General features: G+C 39.6%; 1 protein-coding gene across 1 annotated transcript; it reads left to right on the top strand.

Moving 5' to 3' along the window:
- Nucleotides 1–9,402: 9,402 nt before the first annotated feature.
- On the top strand, nucleotides 9,403–20,643 carry LOC120519208 (lens fiber membrane intrinsic protein-like; the record flags this gene model as incomplete). Its single annotated transcript, XM_039742377.1, has 3 exons — nucleotides 9,403–9,577; nucleotides 18,915–19,064; nucleotides 20,509–20,643. Coding segments are annotated over exons 1-3 (460 nt in total), but the record flags the coding sequence as incomplete, so codon positions are not given.
- Nucleotides 20,644–23,577: the final 2,934 nt, after the last annotated feature.

Genomic DNA, 23,577 nt, shown 5'->3' with positions numbered 1-23,577 from the left:
GAGAACCAAGAGTATTATTTTGGACCGAGGGTCAAAGGAAGAAAATTACAAGATGAGCAAATGTACATTTTCATTTTGCCACAATGTTACCAACTGCACATCTGCAACAGATAGTAGTTAGTGCTCACTGTTAGAAAACCATTGGAGAGGAAATAAATAAATATTTACGCTCACTACTAAATTCTGTGGTATACTTCGTGATAAGAGAATTCATATAAAATTTTGCAAAACTGTCACAGAAATTAGTTTCACAATTTCAAAACACGGAAAATTCACTAAAGACCTTTTTGGGGTTTTAAAGTTTTTTTTTTGGTGGAATACAAGGTATAGTGTGCTTTCTGAAGCCTTAATCACAGTTCCATGTTCACTTGTTGTGGACTGTAGGGGTACTCATGTGTCATTGCTGAAACCAAATGATGACCAGAAAAACAAAAGTAACAAAAGATAGAATTTTATTAATAAAGTAGGTGAACTACTGAGCAAATACCCCAAAACACACCGGGTTTGAAAATAAGAAAAACCTAAGAGTTCAGGCCTTCCTATTTACCCCTTACTTAGTTCACCTGTAGCCTCTTTACCTGTTGAGCCATTAGTAATGGCTTTCCCCCAACTCCAGGCACCCCTATATACTGAAAGCAGGTACTTTAAAGGCCTGGATCCTAAAACACTTCTGGGCCAACACTCGAAATTCAGCAGGTACCCATGAGGAGCTTCCCCTAATGGAGGTAGGTTTCCCCTCAGTCTCCTCATACCAGAGAATGTGATTGATGGAGGGTCAGACTGTCTGTCCTCTCCAATACTGCAAATCAAACTCCCAGGGCCCTGTTGTGGCTTGTGGAACATTAACAACAGTAGCGACTCTTTTGTTATCTGTCCAACTTCACAGTGTGTTTTTCTTCTGCAGCTAGGCACCACACGTGTAAATTCAATTCTGCAGAGTGTGGTATGTTTTTTTTTAAATATCACTCGCTGCATATTCTCTACAGGAAAACTCAGTACACATTGAGTCGCCACTGCTTAACCCCACCATTATGTAGCAACCGCCTTTATCCTAGTTGAGGATATATACACTTTCAGTGATACAGATCTTTAATTAAGTACTAAATGAAAAAGAAACACATGTGGTATTAATGCATAAAAACACTTCCAGTCAGTCACAAGTAACACATTTAATTTTGCAATTTTTTTGGCGCAAATTTTGCGCAAACCGTTTTGCTCATTTCTAGTTGTAGTGTAGCATATGAAATAAAGTGGGTGGGCCAAGGGACCATTTTAATATTTGTTTGTCAGTGTTGCTGCAAGCGCACCACCGTCTCTATCTATACGATCCTCTCATCAGAACAGTTCCAGGAGCAATGACTTAGCCTCTTGTTAACTTTGTCACGTGTGTGCGTATGGGAGACAGCTAAAGCGTTCTGGTGATGGTAATTACCGGCCAAATCAAGGATTGGCTCTGTGGTCTAATGCCTTCCCTCCTCCACCCTCTGAAGGGCAGAAGACTGACAGCCAATCCACCACTGACGTCACTTCCATTGTCTGCCTTCCTGGACCCGCCCATTCCTGCCAAATAGCCATATAACTCTTGTTCTCAGTTTTGTTCTCATCTCTGGAAAGATGTTTCTGCCAAAAAATTGAATGTTGCATTATTGTACGTTCTTTCAAATTATATGGGGTTACCAAGGTGGAGTCCTAACTCATTCACTTTGTTGTGTCTCTTTTTTACAACTTATAATATTGGCAGGCTCTGTATCTGTATCGATCACATCCTTATGGGCAGACGCTGAAGGCTCTTGCAAAACTGCAAGGTCTACAGAAGTGCCCAGTTTGTGAATTCTGAGCACAGACTTGTTGTTACTACTCTTAGGATCCAGCTTAGCTCCAGTAGGTTACCACCTACTAGGAAAATGAGCCTGGACTTGGCCAGATTCCACGACCAGGCTGTTTCTAATGAGTTTTCATGGAGTGTGTGAGGAATTTGCAGATTTGGGGTAAGACGGCAGATCCTAATGTGAAGTATGGAGACCTTCCATGACAAGACCCTAAAGGTTGCTGTGTTAGTGTTACTGGTGTTCCCAGAAGGAGGAGTTTCATCTCACAGGGCATCCTGAATATCATTGAGAGGAGTTGCAGCGCACGGCCCAATGGCAACTCTGGTCTGTACTGGGAACTGAGAAGGACAGCTGCGAGGGCTCTGAGGGCAGATAAAGAGGCATTTGTTAGAGGAATCTATGAGCAAGTGAAATACCATCTGCGGTCTAGCGATCCATGTCCTGCTTACAGAGGAATCAAAGCATTACGCACATCCGAATCTAGTCCTCAGAGAGTCGCAGTCATGGATGGAATGGTCCTTACGGATGACACTGCAGTTGTGACCCACTGGGCAGGCTACTTTGAGCAGTTGTTCAAAACTGATCCTCCAGCTAGGATGTTAGATATCTCTGGGTTCACGGTTCTTGAGGCTGATTCTCCAATTAGCTGTGAACCACCCAATTTCACTGAGAATGCACAGGTGGTGAACCAGCTGAGGGGGGAAAGGTTGCAGGGATCTCTGGTATCCGGGGACGTCTCCAGGCTGGTGGTAAGGCTGTTCTCTTGGCATTGCAAGCAATCTTTGCCTCACATCATCCCAACTGACTGGAAAACAGGACTTGTCATCCCTATCTGGAAAGGAAAGGGATTGCAGCAACTACAGGGGGATAACACTGCTCTCGGTGCCGGGTAAGGTCCTTGCTAGGGTTGTTGATCACTTGCTCACCTACCAGCGACCGGAACAGTCTGGCTTTACGCCTAAGAAGTCTACCATCGACCGCATCCTGGCACTGAGGGTTCTCATGCAGCGCAAACGCGAATATCAGCAAAGTTTCTTTGCAGCCTTTGTCAATTTTCATAAATCATTCGACTCAGTTGATCGAGCTGCCCTGTGGGACATCCTGAGGGTTAGCAGGATCCCCTCGAGGTTGCTGGATATCATGGCCGGCCTGTACACTGGTACTGTGAGTGCTGTGCAGAGTGGTGGCAGGACCTCTGCGTTTTTCCCAGTTGATTCTGGGGTTCGTCAGGGGTGTGTTCTTGTTCCTACTCTGTTCAATGCTTTTATGGAGTGGGTGTTGTGCAAGGTCGTGGGGTCCAGTGGCAGTGCGGCATCTGTTGGTGAAGAAAGATTCACGGATCTTGACTTTGCTGACGATGCTGTGATCTTCATGGAGGCTCTAATTGGGGCGCTCGAGAGACTGAGAGAGGAGTCTGAGTGTCTGGGCTTGTGAGTGTCCTGGATAAAAACCAAGATCCAGGCCTTTAATGATCTCTTGGGCACAGCCATCAGCAGTGTGTCTGTCTAAAGAGAGTGTCAACCTTGTAGAGAGGTTTACTTACCTTGGCAGTGACATTCATGTCTCTGGTGACTCTTCCAATGAAGTCAGTAGACAGACTGGGAATGCATGGGGGGGTCATGAGGTCGCTGGGTGTCTGGCACTCCCGATATCTATGCAAAAGGACGAAAGTTGGAGTCTTTAGAGTCCTGGTGATTCCTGTCTTGCTATATGGTTGCGAGACATGGACGCTATCCAGTGACCTGAGACTAAGACTGGACTCCTTTGGTACTGTGTCTCTCCGGAAAATCCTTGGGTACCGTTGGTATGACTTTGTGTTGAACGAGTGATTGCTCATGGAGTTCCGAATGAGGCACATTACCTGCATTGTGGGGGAGCGTTAGTTACGGCACTACGGCCACGTGGCCCATATCCCCAAGTGTGATCCAGCTAGTAAGATCCTCATTGTTGGAGACATGTGTGGCTGGACCAGGCCACATAACACCCGGCTGCAGTAGACAGAAGGTCATTTCCGGAGGATGGGATTGGACGGCGTGTCTGCCAGGGGTGTTGCCAACCGGGACCCCGGGTTGTTTCGTCATGTAGTAGGTGTGGCAACGCGCTGTACCAGTGCATGCTCCCCAACTTGACTTGACTTGTGTCTGTAGCTTCCCATGTAGACTTACAGCCACCTTTCTACTTCACCCTGCCAAACTCTGGACAGGAGTCCAGTTCAATAAGTCACACACACAGACATTCGGAAGATGTTAATCAGCATAACAGTATGTCTTTGGCATTTTGGGAGAAAATTTATATGAAAATTGAATGAGTTTTCATGGTCAATGTTATCACATTTTATTAATTTTTTTTTCAGTCTGTGATTATTTCTGGTGAAATTTCTCAAATATTGCAAAGCTATTGAGCTGAATGACAGGATGCAGGAGCCTATTGTAATTTTTGCAAGTCAGATCACAAAAATATATCAGATCGTTCACAGGTATTGCATTCACACACACAAGTGACCCCACAGGAGTTCGGGTCACTCTGGCACACTCTTTGAACAAGACAGGCTATGTCTGTGTAGTCATGGATGGAACATGAAAAAAAATAATGTATGTGGCTGTGAATACATGGGAAAATTTCTTTCACAAACTGAAACATACATGAAGGTTTTAGTGTTCACCTTACTTCACCTTACTTCTCGTCAGTGTCCATTCCTAAAAAATGAATAAATTATTCTGTCTCCTAGCAAGTGCTTGTAGTAAAACACCAGTTTTCTTTCATCTGTATTTTTTAATCAAAAGCATAGCGCTATTAAAAACATTCAGACATCTGTTTCCTATTACTGGAATTATCGAAATAAAATTTAGTGCAAATAATCCTATTAGTCATTTCTATTTCCTAACCCACTTAGTCCTGAACAGGGTCGCAGGGGTCCACTTGAGTCTATCGCAGCTAGCATCAGGTGCAAGGCAGGAAGAAACCCTGGAGAGGATACCATTCCATAGCAGGACAAACACACACACAGAGCTTGCAGCTAATTTAAGATTACCAATTCACCTAATATGCATGTCTTTAGACTGTGGGAGGAAATCAGACGAAGCCGACACGGATACAGGGAGAACATATAAACTCCACAAATGGAGAGCCCAGAACACAAACCCTGGTCTCCTTACTATGAGGCAGCAGCGCTACCACTGCACCACCGTGCCGCCCTGCTGCCCAAATAATCTTAATAATTTTTTTGCTAATTTATGCAAATAATAACAAGACCTCAGTATAGCTGTTATACAGCTTGTTTCTTTGAAAGTTAATCTAGTGATACATGTAGCAAAAGAAAGATGACAAATGTAAATTCATTTCTACTCAAGAGACAGACTATAAAGGTGAAATATGTTAGAAAAATACCTTTTAATGGGATTACTATTTTTATGTATAAAGATTTGTATAGGTAATTAGGATTTAATCATAGCCAGTCACTAACCTCTCAGCACTGACTATTCTGAATGATGGGTGAGGGTTTATTTTTGCTTTATATAATTCACTTCATCTGCAACTCTAAGCTTTTTTGTATCTGCAGTAATTGACCATTTTTTACTGAATTCTTTTAAAACAAGAAAGAAATAGACAAAAGACTAAATGAATGGAGGCCTTATAACAAACACAGGAAGGATTTTTATTTACTTATGCTGTACCTGAAGCCTATATTGCATTTTACTTTCTGTGATATTATTTTAAGAAGCATCTTGTGAATAATAAGGCTACTTGGAACAGAACGTCCATTGTTATAAGATAGATAGATAGATAGATAGATAGATAGATAGATAGATAGATAGATAGATAGATAGATAGATAGATAGATAGATAGATAGATAGATACTTTATTAATCCCAAGGGGAAATTCACAAATATAAATATAAAGTGATATTAGTAAATCTACACTTATGAGCCAAGAGCATTTGCTAATATAGTGGAACAAATAATGTGAAATATGAATAGCTTAAATTCAATTTTAATAATAATAACTACAAAAAGCACTGTGATTTAAGTTAAGAATCTGAGATCTTCTGATATCCACAGTACCTTCAAAAAGTAACATTTTGTTATGCTGCAGCCTTCTGCTAAAATCTTTCAAGTTTTCTTTCATCAAGTAACACTCAATAGCCAGAAATGAAAATCTAAAACAGTTTTTTAGAAATTTTTGTAAATTTATTGAAAATAAAAACTTAAATATCTCATTGACACAGGCATTCAGAACCTTAGCTATGACACTTTGAGTGTGGCTCAGTTGCACCCCATTCTTTTGATCATCATTGTGATATTTCTGCACCTTGTTTGGAGTTCACATGTGGTCATTTCAAATGAGTGCACGTGTTAAGGAAAGACCCAAACACACCTGTCTAATGAAGGTCCCACAGTTGACAATGTGTATCACAATGAAAACCGAGAGAAGAGGTGGAATTCATTGTCTCCAGAGCTCAGAGACAGAATTATGTTAAGGCTAAAATTCTACAGAATGACTTCTGCAGCATTAAAGATTCTTAAGAGCAAAGTGGCCTCCATAATTCTTAAATGAAAGAAATTTGGAGCAACCACAGTTGTTCCTGGAGCTGGCTGCAATCAGTGATATGGCACGACAGTTCACTAAGAACCCAATTGTCACTCTGGCTCAGCTCCAAAGAACCTGTGCAGAAATGAGGGAAAATTTCTGCAGGAGAACAATCCTCCCATCTGGGCATTATGGTAAGGTATCCAGATGATGGAAAGGTTGACAGATGAAATTAGACAGGAGTCCCCATGGACTATGATGTTTGCTGATGACATTTTGATCTGTAGCAAGAGTAGGGAGCAGGTTGAGGAGACCCTGGAGAGGTGGAGATATGCTCTAGAGAGAAGAGGAATGAAGGTCAGTAGGAACAAAACAGAATACATGTGTGTAAATCACAGGAAGGTCAGTGGAATGGCGAGGATGCAGGGAGTAGAGTTGGTGAAGGGGGATGAGTTTAAAAACTTGAGATCAACAGTACAGAGAAATGGGGATTGTGAAAGAGAGGTGAAAAAGAGAGTGCAGGCAGGGTGGAGTGGGTAGAGAAGAGTATCAGAAGTGATTTGTGACAGACGGGTATCAGCAAGAGTGAAAGGGAAGGTCTACAGGATGGTAGTGAGACCAGCTATGTTACATGGGTTGGAGACAATGGCACTGACCATAAAACAGGAGACAGAGCAGGAGGTGGAAGAGTTAAAGATGCTAAGATTTGCATTGGGTGTTATGAGGATGGACACTATTACAAATTAGTACATTAGAGGTTCAGCTCAGGTTGGACGACTGGGAAACAAAGTCAGAGAGGCGAGATTGCATTGGTTTGGACATGTGCAGAAGAGAGATGCTGTGTCTATTGGGAAAAGGATGTTAAAGATAGAGCTGCTAGGCAAGAGGTAGGCCTCAGAGAAGGTTTATGGATGTGGTGAGAGAGGACATGCAAGTGGTGGGTGTAACACAGCAAGATGCAGAGGACAGGAAGATATGGAAAAAGATGATCTGCTGTGGCAACCCCTAACGGGAGCAGCCAAAGAAGAAGAAGATCCAGATGATACATGAACATCCACTTGGAGTTTTCAAAAAGGCAGCTAAAAGACTATCAGACTATGAGAAACCAGAATCTCTGGTCTGATGAAACCAACATTAAACTGTTTGGACTAAATTCTAAGCAGCACATCCGTAGAAAAGAAGGCACCACTCACCAGCTGCATAATATCATTCTAACAGTGAAGCGTGATGGTGGCAGCATCACGCTTTGGGGTTGTTTATCATCAGCAGGGACTGGGAAACTAGACAAGGTTGAGGAAAGGCTGAAAAGAGTAAAGTACACAGATATCCTTAATGAAAACTTGTTCTGGAGTGCTCTGGACCTCAGACAGGGATGAAGGAATCATGACAATGATCCTAATTACAAAGCAAAGAAAGTACAGGAGTGACTTACGGTTAGCTCTAGGAATGTCCTTGAGTAGCCCATTCGAAGCCCAGTCTTAATTAAACACCAGCTACTGATGGTTTCCACCAAACCTGATAGAGTTTAAGAGGATCTTCAGAGTTGAATGGCAGAAAAGGCCTAATCCAGGTGTGTGAAGTTTGCTGTGTCAAACCCAAGAAGACACTGAAAGGCTGAAATCAGTGCCAAAGGTGCCAAAGGCTAATTTCTAAAGGTACTGTATGTGACAAATCATGATTTAAGACACTATAGACAGTTGTGTGCCATAGGTACACATTAACATCCCTAGAATATTATGGGCTTTCATGTGATCTGCAAACACCTACATGGCCCAAACAATGATGAACATTCCCTTGTTAATTTCAAAGAAATGGCCATTAATGTTGATAACATGACAGTGGGCACATTTTATTAACTGCAGGCATTTTATATCCAAGAAAAAAATGTAAATAAATGTTATTCCCAAAGTAATTTAGCACTTTGCTGTTTTTCAAACTCAGATCCATCCAGTCATCAGTTTTGTTCAAGCTTGCAAAGCTCAAAATATTTTTGTTTTTTCAGCAAATTCTCAAGCTACAAAACTGCAGTTGACCAATTGAATGCTACAGGCTCAACTCTACCATTGTCCCTCGGTCCTCTTTGTTCTTTTCATGTTTCCCATTCGTTATCAACAAGGACAAAATAGGCACTAATGACAGATGCAGGGAATTTGCCGATATGAGCTGGAAAGATCAGAGAACTGAACGGCAACACAGAATTCAAAGGAGGGATTAATAAAGGTATGTGGTTAAGTTTTTAGAAAGTTAGAAAAAAATGATTTCTGAAAAATATTTTATATTTCTGATTAAATTCATTCAGTAGTGCTTGCTGAATTTAGACATTATCTTTGCACATTCAGTCTGCCAGGCTAATGCTCTTAGGTGGCACATAATGACCTCTAGCTACAGTATGAGATGAGGTGGAAAGGGGTAATTTAATTAAACTACAGATTATACAAAGAGCTGCAACAGTTACAACATAAATACACACTATTGTAATGAAGTTGGCAACAACCACATTGTTATTCATTTCTAATTGGTATTGGTATAAAAATAATAGAAAAGTAAAGCATACGCTCCTTTTAGATAGTACTATATATGTGCAACAACCAAGACGTACTTGGCAAAACAGAGGGAACAGAAAGCCTATTTATGTATTTATTTGTTTGTTTGTTTGTTTTTGAGCCACTAGTTTTAAAAGTAACCAATACAGCTTTGTTAAACTTTAATAAAACCAAGTACTGATTGGTTAATCGTCTTAGACTGGCATTTATAGGCCTCCATGCGGATTCTGGCTCACCCTTTAGGTACTGCAGGTAGAAGTGGAAACCTAAAGATTTATCAGATAAAAATGTAAAGTTCTGCATTCATATTACACTGTGAAAATAATTTTCTACACCAAAGTTAAAAGTCAAAAAATAAACACGAAAGGCAAGTAAGCTCATCTATCTATCTATCTATCTATCTATCTATCTATCTATCTATCTATCTATCTATCTATCTATCTATCTATCTATCTATGCTATGGTAACTCATGATAAACAGATTTTTCTCAATTGCTGCAGGATGTACAGTTTTATGGGAGGAGGGCTCTTCTGCGCTGGTGTTGGGAACATACTCTTGATTGTTTCCACGGCAACAGATTATTGGCTGCAGTACCGTCATTCAACCAACTACATGCATCAAGGACTGTGGCGGTATTGTGTACCTGGAAAATGTTATTCACACACAGACAGTATTGGTAAGAGATGATAATTGTGTTCTCTTTTCAGATTTTTTTGACATTAATCTGAACTACAAATATTCTTTTGTGGCATATTCTAATGCTGATTTGCTAGTTTCAACTTTAGTTAATGTCATCTTTGGATGGCCCATATAAATGTTTATCTGTTTGCAGTGTGTGTTTACAAAAGAATTCAATCTTTCAGCTAGGTGACATTTTTTCAAAATTGACAACAATACTTATATATTTACTTTTTAAGTACTTAGATATTTATTTTTTAAGTATAGACATTATTTATATTGAAACTCAAAACTAACTCATGTGTGAGTAAAATAAGTCCAAGATCAGCTCTGTATAAAAGCTTTGATCATATTATAATTCATTCAGTCTTTTCTCACAGGGTTTTGGCAACTTTGCGGTCCTGGGCAGTGATAGTTACATTCATTATTTTGCATTTAATAATTGCTGATGATGGCAGTTTTCGAGTTATGCTAGATTAATTTAATCACATGAATGTCTATAATATGTATGTTGTTGGTTCTTTTATATTTCCAGAACGTGTCTGTATTCCTGAAAGTAGAAAAGTTTTATTATAATATCATGCCATATAACTATCACCTTCATGTAAATTACGCTTGATATTGAATGGGATATGTGATATAGAAGCATGACTTTCTTCAGATATAAACCATTAAATTTACACAAAAAATGTAGTGTTGGCTATGATTAAAAGGATCACATTATTGTCATTAGGCCTCTGATAACTCTGGAGAACAAAGAATTTTCTTTCCTGAATACTTTTGGGTGTATTTTATGGATGTTGAGCTGCTGATCACATGTACCGATTTTACTGCAATCACACATTTTTGTGATATCCTCTAATATTTTTAAGTGTACTGACATGTTGCCCACAACATAACAAAGTAAGCTGTTTTGTTTAGTTTAGGCATGCCTGGTGAAGGTTTCACAATGTGTAATGGATTTGCTAAGACTTTGCTAAGACACTCCTGGTGAAGCTAAGTGAGAATGGATGCTGACAGGACTGGCACTAAAAGCAGCTTGCATTACACTGATATCACTTTGCATGTGTGCAGATGTATATATTCTACAGCTTAGCATAGCATGCATGCTTAACATTTATTGTCTAGATTACAATTTGTTACAGGTGAAATATCTTGGGGGCGGCACAGTGGCGCAGTGGTAGCTTCCCGGGTCCTCCCTGCGTGGAGTTTGCATGTTCTCCCCGTGTCTGCGTGGGTTTCCTCAGGGCGCTCCGGTTTCCTCCCACAATCCAAAGACATGCAGGTTAGGTGGATTGGCGATTCTGAATTGGCCCTAGTGTGTGATTGGTGTGTGGGTGTGTTTGTGTGTGTCCTGCCGTGGGTTGGCACCCTGCCCAGGATTGGTTCCTGCCTTGTGCCCTGTGTTGGCTGGGATTGGCTCCAGCAGACCCCGGTGACCCTATTCGAATTCAGCAGGTTAGAAAATGGATGAAATATCTTGCCAATGTTGCAACATTAACGATACATTCTACTACATTTGTAGCAGGTATATGCGGAAGCACTACAGGAGCAGGATGGCTTCACTTGTTAAGAAAGCGTCGGAGCTCTACTTTGATTGTAAAATTAGTGATCAAGACAAACCGTGGGCTCCTCCCATTTTTTTGTGCCACATATACTATCGATCTGCAAGCTTGGCTTAGAAGTCCTTGGAAGTCAATGATTTTTATTGTTCTGGTGATATGACGAGGACAGAAGGATCATGTGACAGACTGTTACTTCTTTCTGTTTAGTGTCTCTGGTTTCTCTACCAAAAACAAGAAATCAATTGAATGTTCCAATCTGTCTTCAGCAATGAGACTAATGCGACATGACAACAGTTTGCCACTACCAAAGCCACCTGAGACATGAAGCCTAAATGATTTGAGCAAAGATGAACATGGAAAGCAAAAGTGATATAGCTTTTGAGCCATTTATTTCTGTTACGACTCATTTGATTACACCGTTAGAAGTAAATTGTAATAATAATTCTTTACATTTATATAGCATTTCTCTCACTACTCAAAGCACATATTTGAGTGGGGAGCCAATTCCACCACTACTAATGTGTAGTATCCACCTGGATGATGTGATGGTGGCCATTTTTGCTCAAGTAAGCTAACCAGCTCACCACACATTGGCTATTAGGTGGTGAAGTGGTGATCGAGATAGCCAGTTAGAAACAGGGGATAAGTAGGTGGCCAAAATTAATAGGCCGTGGTGGGAAATTTGGCCTTGTCATCTGGATACACCCTACTCTTTACAAAGGATGCCCAGGGATCTTTTATGACCACAGAGTGTTAGGACATCGGTTTTACGTATCATCCAAAGGACGACATGGGTCTGAGATTTAGGTTTGGGTAAAGCAGAACTACTTGGTTCAAGACTACTAGGATGATGTTTGATGTCATCAGGTATAAAAATTCCTGTCTTTCGGGGTCAACGAGAAGAATCAACAAATTTCACGCTGAGAGCCTTTGTTTCTGCTCTGACACTGATGATCTATTCATGACTTTCGGTTGGAAGCATGACCCACACAAATGACATATTTTTATTGATTCATAAGTGTTAAACCTCAAAGTTGAGTTTCTGCAAGAAAGGTAATATTCTTCGTTTAACACCCATTGGTTATGCAGTAAAGAAACCTACATAAACATGGAACTGTTATTGAAACCTCCATAGGATATCAACTACACCTGGAACCTCTGTCGTGATCTACAGGCAGTGGCACTGCTTCTAGGAATACAGCTTGGATATCCAAAATACTTTGGGATACTTTGGGAAAGGGACAGCCATGCCAAAGGGTCTCATTACATTAAACATAATTGGCCATTCCGTAAGCATTTGGTTCCTGGACAGAAAATTCTGACACATAAATCACTTGTCATCCAAAAAGATATTTTGCCTCCCTTTCATATAAAACTTGGACAGACAAAAAAATGGTGAAGATAATTAGCAAGGAAAGTGAAGGATTTTGGAATTTGAGACATTCTGCCACAAATAATTGATAAATAAACAAATACATTTTTTTGGTCCACAATTCAAATGTGTCATCAATGAGAAGAGGTTTGAAGATCTACAAATGGGACCAGAGAAATCGTATGGAAGGCTTTCAAGGATGTAGTTGAGACTTTTCTTGGCAGCTCCAGAGCACCAAACTATGTCCAAGTAGTTCACAACATGCCTCACTCAGAAAACTATCAAGTGGAATATGTTGCTAATGATTCATATTCTGTATTCACACTTGGCCTGCTAATCTTGGTGCAGTCAATGATGAACATGGGGAAAGTTTTGACCAGGACATTGCAGTGAAAGAAAAGCAGCATTAGGGCAATGAAGCCATTGGTGTTGGCCAACTATTGTTGGACACTGAAAGTGAAGTATCAGATGCTGAGTACAAAAGAAAATAAGCAGGAAAATATTTTAGCTCAGTTGAACTAATGCAATGTATCAGCATCATTCAGCGACTAAACAGCTAAACTTAATAAAAGTTAATTTTTTAGCTTTGATTCAATTGGTTTGACTTCGATAAAATCAAATCGATATTTTCCTCCTAATAGGGGAGCTTCTTTAATGGAAAACCTATGTTTTATTTTGCCATTGATGGAGACAGCAGGATTTTTAAAGGGAAGGGAACACAAAGTAAAAATAAGTCAATATAAACAGGAGAGGATCAAACCAAGAAAATAAAAACGCAGTACCACAAAAAACCTAAGCTAAATTACTTGTGCCAGGAAAATCAATCACACACTAAGTTTTAAAGAAGTTTATGTATAATCTTGAATTGAAGGATGTGAAATGCATTGACCTTTAAAACAGTGAGCCACAGTTCATGACCCCAAAACCACACTCCCTAGCTAAAAGGTCACCTCATCATGGCAACAAATTCTCAAAATGGCAGTGAAATACAATGGCATTGGACAAGGGGCAGAATTATTTAAAATTATTTTAAACACTTTTGACCAAAAAACTAACTTCATAATTAAAATCTGGGTATTTCAAAACCCAAAACAGTGAGAAGAGACACTGGAAAAACATAGAACAAAAATAAGGCACAATTCAAATAAATCACATTTTAACAGGCTAATGGTTCTAATCACCCCTGCTGTGAGAACTTAAAAGGTTTCTGAGAGAGTTTCATACCATATTTTATGGTCCTGAAAGAGTCAATACGAATCATGAGGCTGTTAACTTTCAGACAAGGAAACAAACCTCTAATTGCATATTTAATAAATGTTAAGATGTTATTGGTAAACGTTGGCTTCAATTAAAACTAGGGGGATTCACCCCCTGCTCACTTCGCTCACCCACCCCGTTGCTTTAACTGTTGCTGGACCACAGATTCTCATAGCGTATGGTCCATTATTCTGTAAATGTACATTTTCTGCATTGAATGATGTGAAGGTGAAAAGATTTTGTTTTCTGCTCTTTGCCTTTTATTTCTGATTTCGCTTTGTCCTGCTATTTTTCCAATTACACCTGGTCCTGACGATTAATTCCCTTTTGTTTGTGCTAATGCGATCTATACTATCTGTTTTTTGATACTGTAGCGACTGACGTAATAAAGTGTCACAAAGGTTTTACTTGAACAATCACCGACTTTGTAACCCCAAACACAACTTTCTAGCACCCTCTCCAACCCCTCATCCCCTTACCGCATCAATCAATACCCCGCTATCAGTCTTCCGTGCTGTACTCTGCCCTCCCTCAATCAGACCGAACAGTCACTTAAAAACAAAAAGGCCTCAACCTGGCTGGGATGCTACAATACTTTCGAATTTTACTGCTTTCATATTCTTTACCTTTCTCTGCATTTGTATAATGCCATCGTTTGTTTGAGCCTTTAGAATTCCACTGCTTTCATAATCTCTTACTGCCTTTTTTTCTCTCCAACACTTTTGGGTCTCTTTTCTCAAAGCTTAGTAGTTGACGTTTCATCTAGAACGTATTGTCCTTATACGCTTTATATGTGCTGAGAGCACAGGATCTGTGTGTGCTATGTATCTTTACACAACTGAGTGTTTTGATGGCCATGCTCTTATTTGATATTGTTTGCGTCTTGCGTGTCTTTTAAGTGTCTTCTGAGAAGATCACGTCTCGTCACGCTGCTTTTCCTTTACAGGATTTTTTTTTATAATAGAGAGATGATAGAATCTCAGAATTTAGGAGTGGCTTATAAGAAAACAATATGACTGGTAAGAATGTAGGAGAGACATTTGAAAAAATGGCTGTAAAGTCAGCTGTCTGAAAGAAAATGAAAGAAATGGGCTACATTATATGTACCATATTCCCCAATAAGAACCAAGAAATCTGAAACCTCTGTGGAGATGGCCAAATTAGTCATTAGTTTAAATGAATGAATATGTCAGATTGATACAGTAAATGGTCATGGTTTTATTATGGATGACAAAATTGAGCTTTGATTAGTATTTAATAGCATGAGAAACTAAAAAAGCTGAAGCCCTCCCCATTGTAGCTCATAAAAGTATATTACATGTATTTCTCAAAATAAATTATGGCATCCTAGAATACAGAAAATAAAATGAAAATTCTAGATACTTATTGTAGCATTCAGTTCAAGAGATGTAGAGGATTGCATTGAGACACATGCTACTTGTACTAAAGCTACAGTAAATCTTGAATATTAGCCCAGAAGAACCACCACCACACAGACATTCAGAGAACATGAAAATGGATTTAGTAACTTATTTTTGTTGGTCTCTGAGTTATACAAATGTTTTGGTTATGGTTGACAGGCTCTCCAAAGCAACCAATTTCATGCCCTTAAAGAAATGTCCCATTTCTTATGAGCAAGTGCTGGTCTTCACAGAGACAATTGTTTGTTTGTTTATATTGCAGTTGCTCCTCTGAAACCCCACTTAAACGGTGATACAAAAGGACACAAACACAGGCTTTTTTTTTACCTCCTCTTTGCTCGATCAGCTGCTGGCTTGCTGCTGCTGCTGCAGTGCCGCGTGATCTGCATTTTGTGCAGCGCTTCAAGCATTTAAAAGGCCGTACAGTAGCTCTCCTTTTTGTCTCACTGCCTTGTCTCTCTTCTCCCTCAGACATCCTCAAAACACTATTTGATCTCTTTTCGCTGTTCCATTATTTCACCAAGTAATATTTTCCGTTTTTTTGCACTAATGTGATCTTTACTATCATTTTTTTTAGACTTTCGAATTTTCCCACTTCCATTATCTCTAACCTGCTCTGCATGTGTATCGCACCAGCGTTTTTGAATTCTCTACAACGTTCTACTTTGTCTTTTTCCGGCCCTGAATTTTTAAGAGATGAGAGCACAGGAATTGTGTCTGCCAAAAGCATTCCAAAAACTGAGAGGTTAGATGATGGGACTTGCTTCCAAAGGTTGTAAGTATGACATGACTTGATCGTCTCACGGGACGTGAAAGTGTCTCTCTGTCTCTCTTCAAAAGATCACGTCTCGTCACAGGAAAAAAAGTCTCATCTTGTCCTAAGATTTTTTTTTTTTTACAATAGAGAGACAGGAATAAAATTTGCAACTTTCCAGTCCTCAGGTACTTCATTCTGAAGTGACCATTGAAATATGCCAAATAAGGGTTTATAGATGATGTCTTTCATTTCTTTCAATACAATTGTTAACATCCCACCAGGTCCAGGGGTTTTATTGGATTTCATTGTATTGAGGACTTGAAGCACATCTGACTCTTCTATTTTAAAATCTATGAGCTCATTTGTTTTTACTTGTGCATGAGGCATTCCACTTGTTTCTTCCTTTATAAATACTTGGATGACATATATGTTGAGTTAATTTACTATTTCCTTCTCATTTTCAATGATTTCTTCATTCGTGTCCCTAAGTTTTCTTAAATTCACTTTTATTATCTTTTTACTAGAGTAGTTCTGAAAAAAATGCTTGCTGTTTATTTTGGCTTCTCTGGCAATTTTTATTTCAGTTACGTTTTAAATGCTTTTTTGATCTCTTGTTATAGTTTCCAGTATTCATTTATGTCAGAATTATCTGGCCTTTTTTATTTTCATGTACAGTAATCTTTTCGACTTTACTTTTTAATAATACTCCTATTTATCCATTTTTAGTCTTTTTGTTGCAATGAGTACTCGAGCAAAATTACACATTTTATTGGCTAACTGAACATTTTACAATATTCAAGCTTTCAAGGCAGCTTACGCCCCTTGTTTGGGCAACTTGTAAACTTGTAGTCTTTCTGTTTTATTGCTTTTCAGGATAAACTTATTTTGAGCCTGGATCAGAAGATTTCTGAAGTGACACCAACTGTCATTTATAGTTGCTAAGTTTTTGCTTTCTCATTTGATATTTTCTAGATACTTCCTCATCCCCATAAAGTCTGTTTCCTCAAGTTATAAGTCATTGTTCTGGTATACATTTCTGTGTTTTCAAAGATTATCTCAAAATGTACCCATTTTGTGATCACCGTTGCTTAAAGTATCAGTTCTTGTTATGCTGTCTTGATCTATATATTGTGGAAGTTGACCCGGACACAGACAGGCAGACACGTTCATGTCACCCACAAACACGTTTATTTACAATATGTACAATAATAAGTGCACCACAAACCCCCAAAGTCCCCAAAGTCCTGGCCACACAATGCCTTCCTTTCTTCAGGCCGCCTCCTTGCCTTCTCCAGCTCAGTCCTCTCCGCTCCCGACTCTCGCCCTGAATGAAGGAAGGCGGCCCCTTTTATCTGCACCTGGATGAGCTCCAGGTGCTCCCCGGCAATCTCCCGCTGACACGCCCCAGTGTGGTGGAAGTGCCAGTTGTTCTCCCGGAAGCTCTCCGGGTGTCCCTGCTTCTCTTCCCCCAAGCACTTCCTGGTGTGGCGGAAGTGCTGAGGTCCGGGGTCCCCAAGGCATTGGGGCGCCTCCTGGCGGTGACCACAGGCCCCTACAGGGTGGGGCTTCCATTTCCTGAACCCGTGGCCCCCAAAGCAACCAGGAAGGTGTCCCCCACGTGATCTCAGATGGGCACATGCCCACTTCCGGTCCTCCAAGGCGTCCCGGCCGGGTCGTGGCCCCTGGCATCCTTGACAATATATAAAAGTCAATGTATGTATGTTCCAGCATCACTTCCGAATGGCTGGAGTGATTTTCATGAAACTTGGTACACATGTTCCTCATTGGTCGACTAAAAGTACTGTATGGTGAAATCAGCCCAAACCCACCCCCTTCTGGGTAGGGTTGGGGGTGATCTTGCACATTATCATCCAGTTGACACTCAGAACGACCACCAGAGGGTGAACTAGCGGTGACTGCCAGCATTCTTTATGTTAGAGTATCACCGCGCTAGCTTGTTGTTTTTGAGATTAAATAGAGTTGGCCAGTTCCGAGCGTCAACTACATGATAACATACATACAAGACCTCAAGACAAGCACATTAGTGAGTCTTCATTGTTTGAAAGTGTAGTTTTATTTTTAAAGTTGTGGGTTTTTTAATTACATTTTTCTCAAACAATTAAAAAAAAAGAAAACTTTATTTTCCTCCTGGGCAACGCCGGGTATTTCAGCTAGTTATTTAAAAAGATAAGATCTAGAGAAGCGTCACCGCGTGTTAGGCTTGAAACAAACAGTCATTTGTACCATTTCAGTTTCCTCTTTTGTATTTCCGATAGGGACTTCCCAATCAATGCTTGGAAAGTAAAAATTACCCATGACTACTATGTCTTCTTTGTTGCACATATATCTTATTTGATTACATAATGTTATTATCTAATATATCATAATTTGTCAGCCTGTTGCAAACTCCAATAACCAGATCTCTGCCTTTCTTCCTTAATAGCTTAATGCACAGTGATTCTGACGTGTTTCTTTCCTCCATCTTGAAGATGTGGGTCTGATTATTTTTTTTCACATACAGCACCACACCCCTGCTTTCCTTCCTTGTCTATCTCTCCTAAAGCATGTGTAGCCACTAATATTATATTCCTCTCTGCCACTCTCAATTAGCCATGACTCTGTAATTCCTCCAATATCATAGTCCCAAGTCAATACTTCTGCCTCTAGTTCATGCATAACGGCATTATTGATAGTAATTAAATTATTCTGTGAATTATAAGAAAAACAAGCCAAAAAATAAATTTTTAATTTAAATCAATTTAGTGAATTGTACTTGATATACATTAAAAAAATGTAAAATGGTGCATGATTTCTGTTTTGTCCTGCATTCTGCCAGGATAAGCTTTAGTTTCTCGTAACTTTGAATTAGATTAAATTGGTTTGAACAAAAATGTAAATGTGCAGATGTTCATTTTGTTTTCTCTTTCTATTTTATGCATTTATTTATGTATTTATTTACACAGCCTACTGGGATGCAACACGAGCCTTCATGATCTTGTCTATTTTGGCTTGCTTTATTGGTATCATCCTTGGAGTCATGGCCTTTATTCACTACTCATCCTTTGACAAGTTTGACAAAACCTTTGCTGCTGGCATTCTCTTTTTTACTTCAAGTAAGTAACATTGTCATATTCTACAGTTTTTTATTGTAAAAATACAGTATACTAGCCAACCCGCGGCGTACCATACGCCACATAATCAGGCCGGTTTTTTAATGATTTTTAAGCACAGGGAGAAAATTAACATTTGAAAAATTGGTAATGTGATAAATCAGCAAGAAAAGCAACATTGTAACAATGCACAGAACGAACCAACACACAATCGTCCGTGACTGAAAGCTGGCGGACCGCCATCGTGCCCTGCCTGCTCATGTGCCCATCTCCAACTCGTCACTTGAGTTGTTGTCGTCTTTGCACAGTCCAGATGCACCTGTGACTCACATAGACTTTCCGTGTTCCTGCAGGAGCATCTAAGAAGACGCATGTTTGTCGCGGATGAGAATTGCTGTATGTAGCGTGTAAAACAGTTTGCTATGGTCATAACCGAAAACTCGGTTTTAAAGACTGCATACTTCTTGGAGTTGGTGGGCGTGACTCCTTCCTGCGTGCGCCATAGGTGTCTTACTTGGCGGCGGCTTAGTGAATCTACGCCCCTTCCGGCGTGTTTTCCATGGGTGTCTTGCCTTAGTGAATTATATATATAGATGGCCAAAAGTATGTGCACAATCCTCTGAATTCTTGAGTTCAGCTGCCCTCACTGTTAACAAGCACATAAAATCAGCACACAGCCATCACATTTCTATTGGCAAACATTGGTAATTAAATGGGTCGTACTGAAGAGCTCAGTGACTTTAAGTGTCACACTGTCATAGAATGTCACCTGAAATTTCTGCTTTGCTTAGATTTGCCCTGGCCAACTGTAAGTCCTGTTATGGTGAAGTGGAGGCGTCAACAGGCAGCAAACAGCTCAGCCACACGGTGGTAGACCTGGCAAACTCACAGAACAGGACCACAATCCTGAAATTCACAGTGCATAAAAATCACCCATCCTCTGTTGTAGCACTCACAACTGAGTTCCAATCTGCCTCTGGAAGCAACACCAGCACAAGAACTGTTCATCCATTAGGAGACTTTGGAGTAAATAATGAATTTAAAAGTATTGAGGGAAAGGTTCTGCTTTGCAAACTCTGCTACCTAGATATTTTTCTGAAGACAAATATGATTGACAGTAAAATGTCAGAAAACAACCCTCACTTCAAGGAAGTGAATTACAGTAAAAATTGTTATGTGTTTCTTTTCAGTGCCACGTTCTAAAGAAAATGCTCAATAGATGCATGACTAAAAATTGAGAAAACAATGCAATACAGAAAGCTTCACCTAGACTGTGACATCAGCAAATCTCCAGTGTGCTTATGTTCTGCCGCTGAGAACTTTCTCATATACTCTTTTATGATCTCTTAGCACCACCTTCTATGCAAAATTGCTTTCGTTGCTTTTTTAAAGTAAATCATTTCCTTTGGAATACTTCTTTGAAATTTGTCTGATTTTGCTTCTGTAGGCTTCTTCGTCTTGCTCGCCATGGCAATCTATACCAGTGTGACAGTAAATTATTATGGAAAACGGTATGGAAACTGGAGATTCTCCTGGTCCTACATTGTTGGCTGGGTGGCCGTAGTCCTCACATTTTTTTCAGGTATGTTGTGGCAGCACTTTCCAAATAACATAAGTATAAAAATAGCATTAAACGTGTATGGCTGGTATCATTTATATGAACTGTAATTTGGGATGTGAAGAAATCAGTCATTTTCTAACCTGCTTTGTCCTGAACAGGGTCGGAGGGGGTCCTGGAGTGTATCCCAGCCAGCATAGGGTGCAAGGCAGGAACAAACCTTGGACAGGACCCATATGCACACACACACACACGGAGCTACAAATCTAGGGCCAATTTAGTATCAGAAAGCGACTTAACTTACATGTCTTCAGACTGTGGGTGGCAACCAGAGCACTTGGAGGAAACCCATGTAGATATGGGGAGAACACGAAAACACCATGCAGGGAGGATCCAGAACACCAACCCTGGTCTCTTTACTGCGAGGCAGCAGCACTACCACTGCACTGCCATGCTGCAAATGTAAAGAAGACAATTGACAATTATGTATCAATTACACTGGTGTGCTGAATCCCTTCTCTACCACAAACTGTTTCCACAAGATATTAGATGTAGGGTCTGGAAAAAAATTCTTAAAACAAAAAAAGTTGCATTTTTATGGCATAATTATTTTTCATGCTCAGAATATTATATGAAATGTATTTTGAGCTGAGAAATTACCGTCTTCTTCATTCTTCATGCCAGTTAATGTGAAAATAACCCCAAATCAAGTATTTGCTACACATTTTTTGCTCTTAATCAATATGTTTTCTCTCTTCCTTTTTCTTCAAAATGGGCAGGAATTTATATTTAGTAAGTTAGAAATATGGCATTTTATTGTCTAGAAAAGAGAAAGTTGCTGTTTAAATGTTTTTGACAGAAATATGCACGATGAGGTTGATCCATCCATTGTCTTAACAAGGTAAGCAAAGAGTAACAGAATACAAAAAAAATGAAAGCGTGTTCATAAATTTTCTTGCGAATACAAAAGCAGAAAACTACGAGGAGCTGGTTGAGGAGCTTCACTCTTTTTTCCTAGAACTTGGGGGCAGCATGTGTTTTAAAAACCCGCTCCCTGCACTCTCTTTTTCTGAAATGAATTTGTGTGCCTTCTCTGACGAACACGGAGTGAGAGGGTCCACCTGGCTATCATTCAAATGGAGAGATGTTAGAGTGGAAAGTGGATGTTAGCAGGCATCTGTTAGTGGAACACCTTCAGAGGATTATAAGAGAAAAAGAAACATTAAGGGACTATTTTTGTACATAATAATTATATTTAAAACAGTCAAATGTGTAATTAATAATTTTTAATGTCTAAAGAATTCATTTTTAAAATATATTAAATTTAATCTCTAAAATAGTGTTTTTTTCTTAAACCTTCTTATCTCAAAATCTGAAAGTGATAGATCAATTCTGTTTTGTGATTTAGATTCAGCACTCCTAGATCTATGAAAGACCTCTTAACATTTTTGATGGCAGTAAATGGTTTTTGTTTTTTCAGAAAACTTATTTTTTCAGAGCAGTGTTAATCAGCAAATTGAGTTAATGTGAGTTGGTGTAAATATTGTGACAAAGGCGCTATATCGGCGCCAGACTCAACAGACTGACATAGGAAGCACACATATAAAGACAATATTTGCTTCCTCTGTGGCCCACGTCTTCCCCATGTCCCGCAGAAACAACACAGTCCCAAAAGTGAAGACACAAATAAACTCTTCGTCGTCGTCGTCGTTGTTGTTGTCGTCATCGTTGTCATCTTCTTCTTCTTCTTCTTCCTTCACTCCTCCTCCCAACTCTGGCTCTCGGAGTAACAACTGCTGGCTCCTTTCATAACACCCCTGGAAGTGCTCCAGGTGCTCATTGACCTACTTCTTGCAGCACTTCCGGGTGTGGCAGAAAACCCGCCCAAGAGGGCTCAGCAGTTGTTGCAGCACTCCCTGGCGGCACCCTCGGATCCCAACAGGGCTGTAACCAACTTCAACTCCTGTGAAGCCCTGCAGGAGTCCAAGGCACCGCTGCAACCCAGGGGGAGGTATTGTGCAGCCCATGTCTGTTCCCCCAGACCATATACAGAAGGGTTGTCCTGGCCAGGCATGGGACCCGGCTGTCTGCCACAATATATAATGATCATCTTACATTTGATACCCATTTTATCCAGGCTATGTTCCAACCAATACCGTACCAGGTACTCTACTATTAAAAAAAAACAACAACATTATTACTCATTATACATATATAATAATAACTAGCAAAATACCCGCGCTTCGCAGCGGAGAAGTAGCGTGTTAAAGAACTAATGAAAAACAAAAGGAAACATTTTGAAAATAACGTAACATGATTGTCAGTGTAATTGTTCTGTCACTGTTATGAGTGTTTCTGTCATATATATATATATATATATATATAAATATATATATATATGTATATATATATATATATACACACACACACATATAAACATACATATATATACATATACATACATATCTACATATATACATATACACACACACACACAAGCAACTGTTACTGGGGGTGCCAGAATCCATCAAGAAAGAAAAATGAAAAACATTATTTGTACAAAATCTTAATTTATTTATCCATTCCTAAATAATTAAATGGGCAGGCTATTTCGTATCAGTGCAATACGCTGTTTGTTAAAACGGATGACTCCCGCTCTTACATGCAAGTCTGCGTGGATATTATGAACTATCGTATCTGTTCAAGTTCTATTTAAATTTTAAATAGAAGGAATTTTTATTTAGTCGACAGAAATCTCTTTGGTAGGAATGTAAGTTAAATGTAGGCATCATTACATAAATTTTTCTTCACCATACAAATATAAAGAGTAAATTCGCCTTACATTCTAACCAAAAATATTTGTGTCGACTAAATAGAACTTGAAAAGACATATTTTTTTCGAATGTGATCTCGCAATTCAGATCGAGTTAACGCGCACAGACGCATCGAGCCTGCGTG

The sequence above is a fragment of the Polypterus senegalus genome, unplaced genomic scaffold (assembly GCF_016835505.1).
Source record: "Polypterus senegalus isolate Bchr_013 unplaced genomic scaffold, ASM1683550v1 scaffold_5318, whole genome shotgun sequence".
Taxonomy (NCBI): domain Eukaryota; kingdom Metazoa; phylum Chordata; class Cladistia; order Polypteriformes; family Polypteridae; genus Polypterus; species Polypterus senegalus.
Note: the sequence above shows the minus strand (reverse complement) of the source record. Positions and strands in the feature narration are given on the sequence as shown.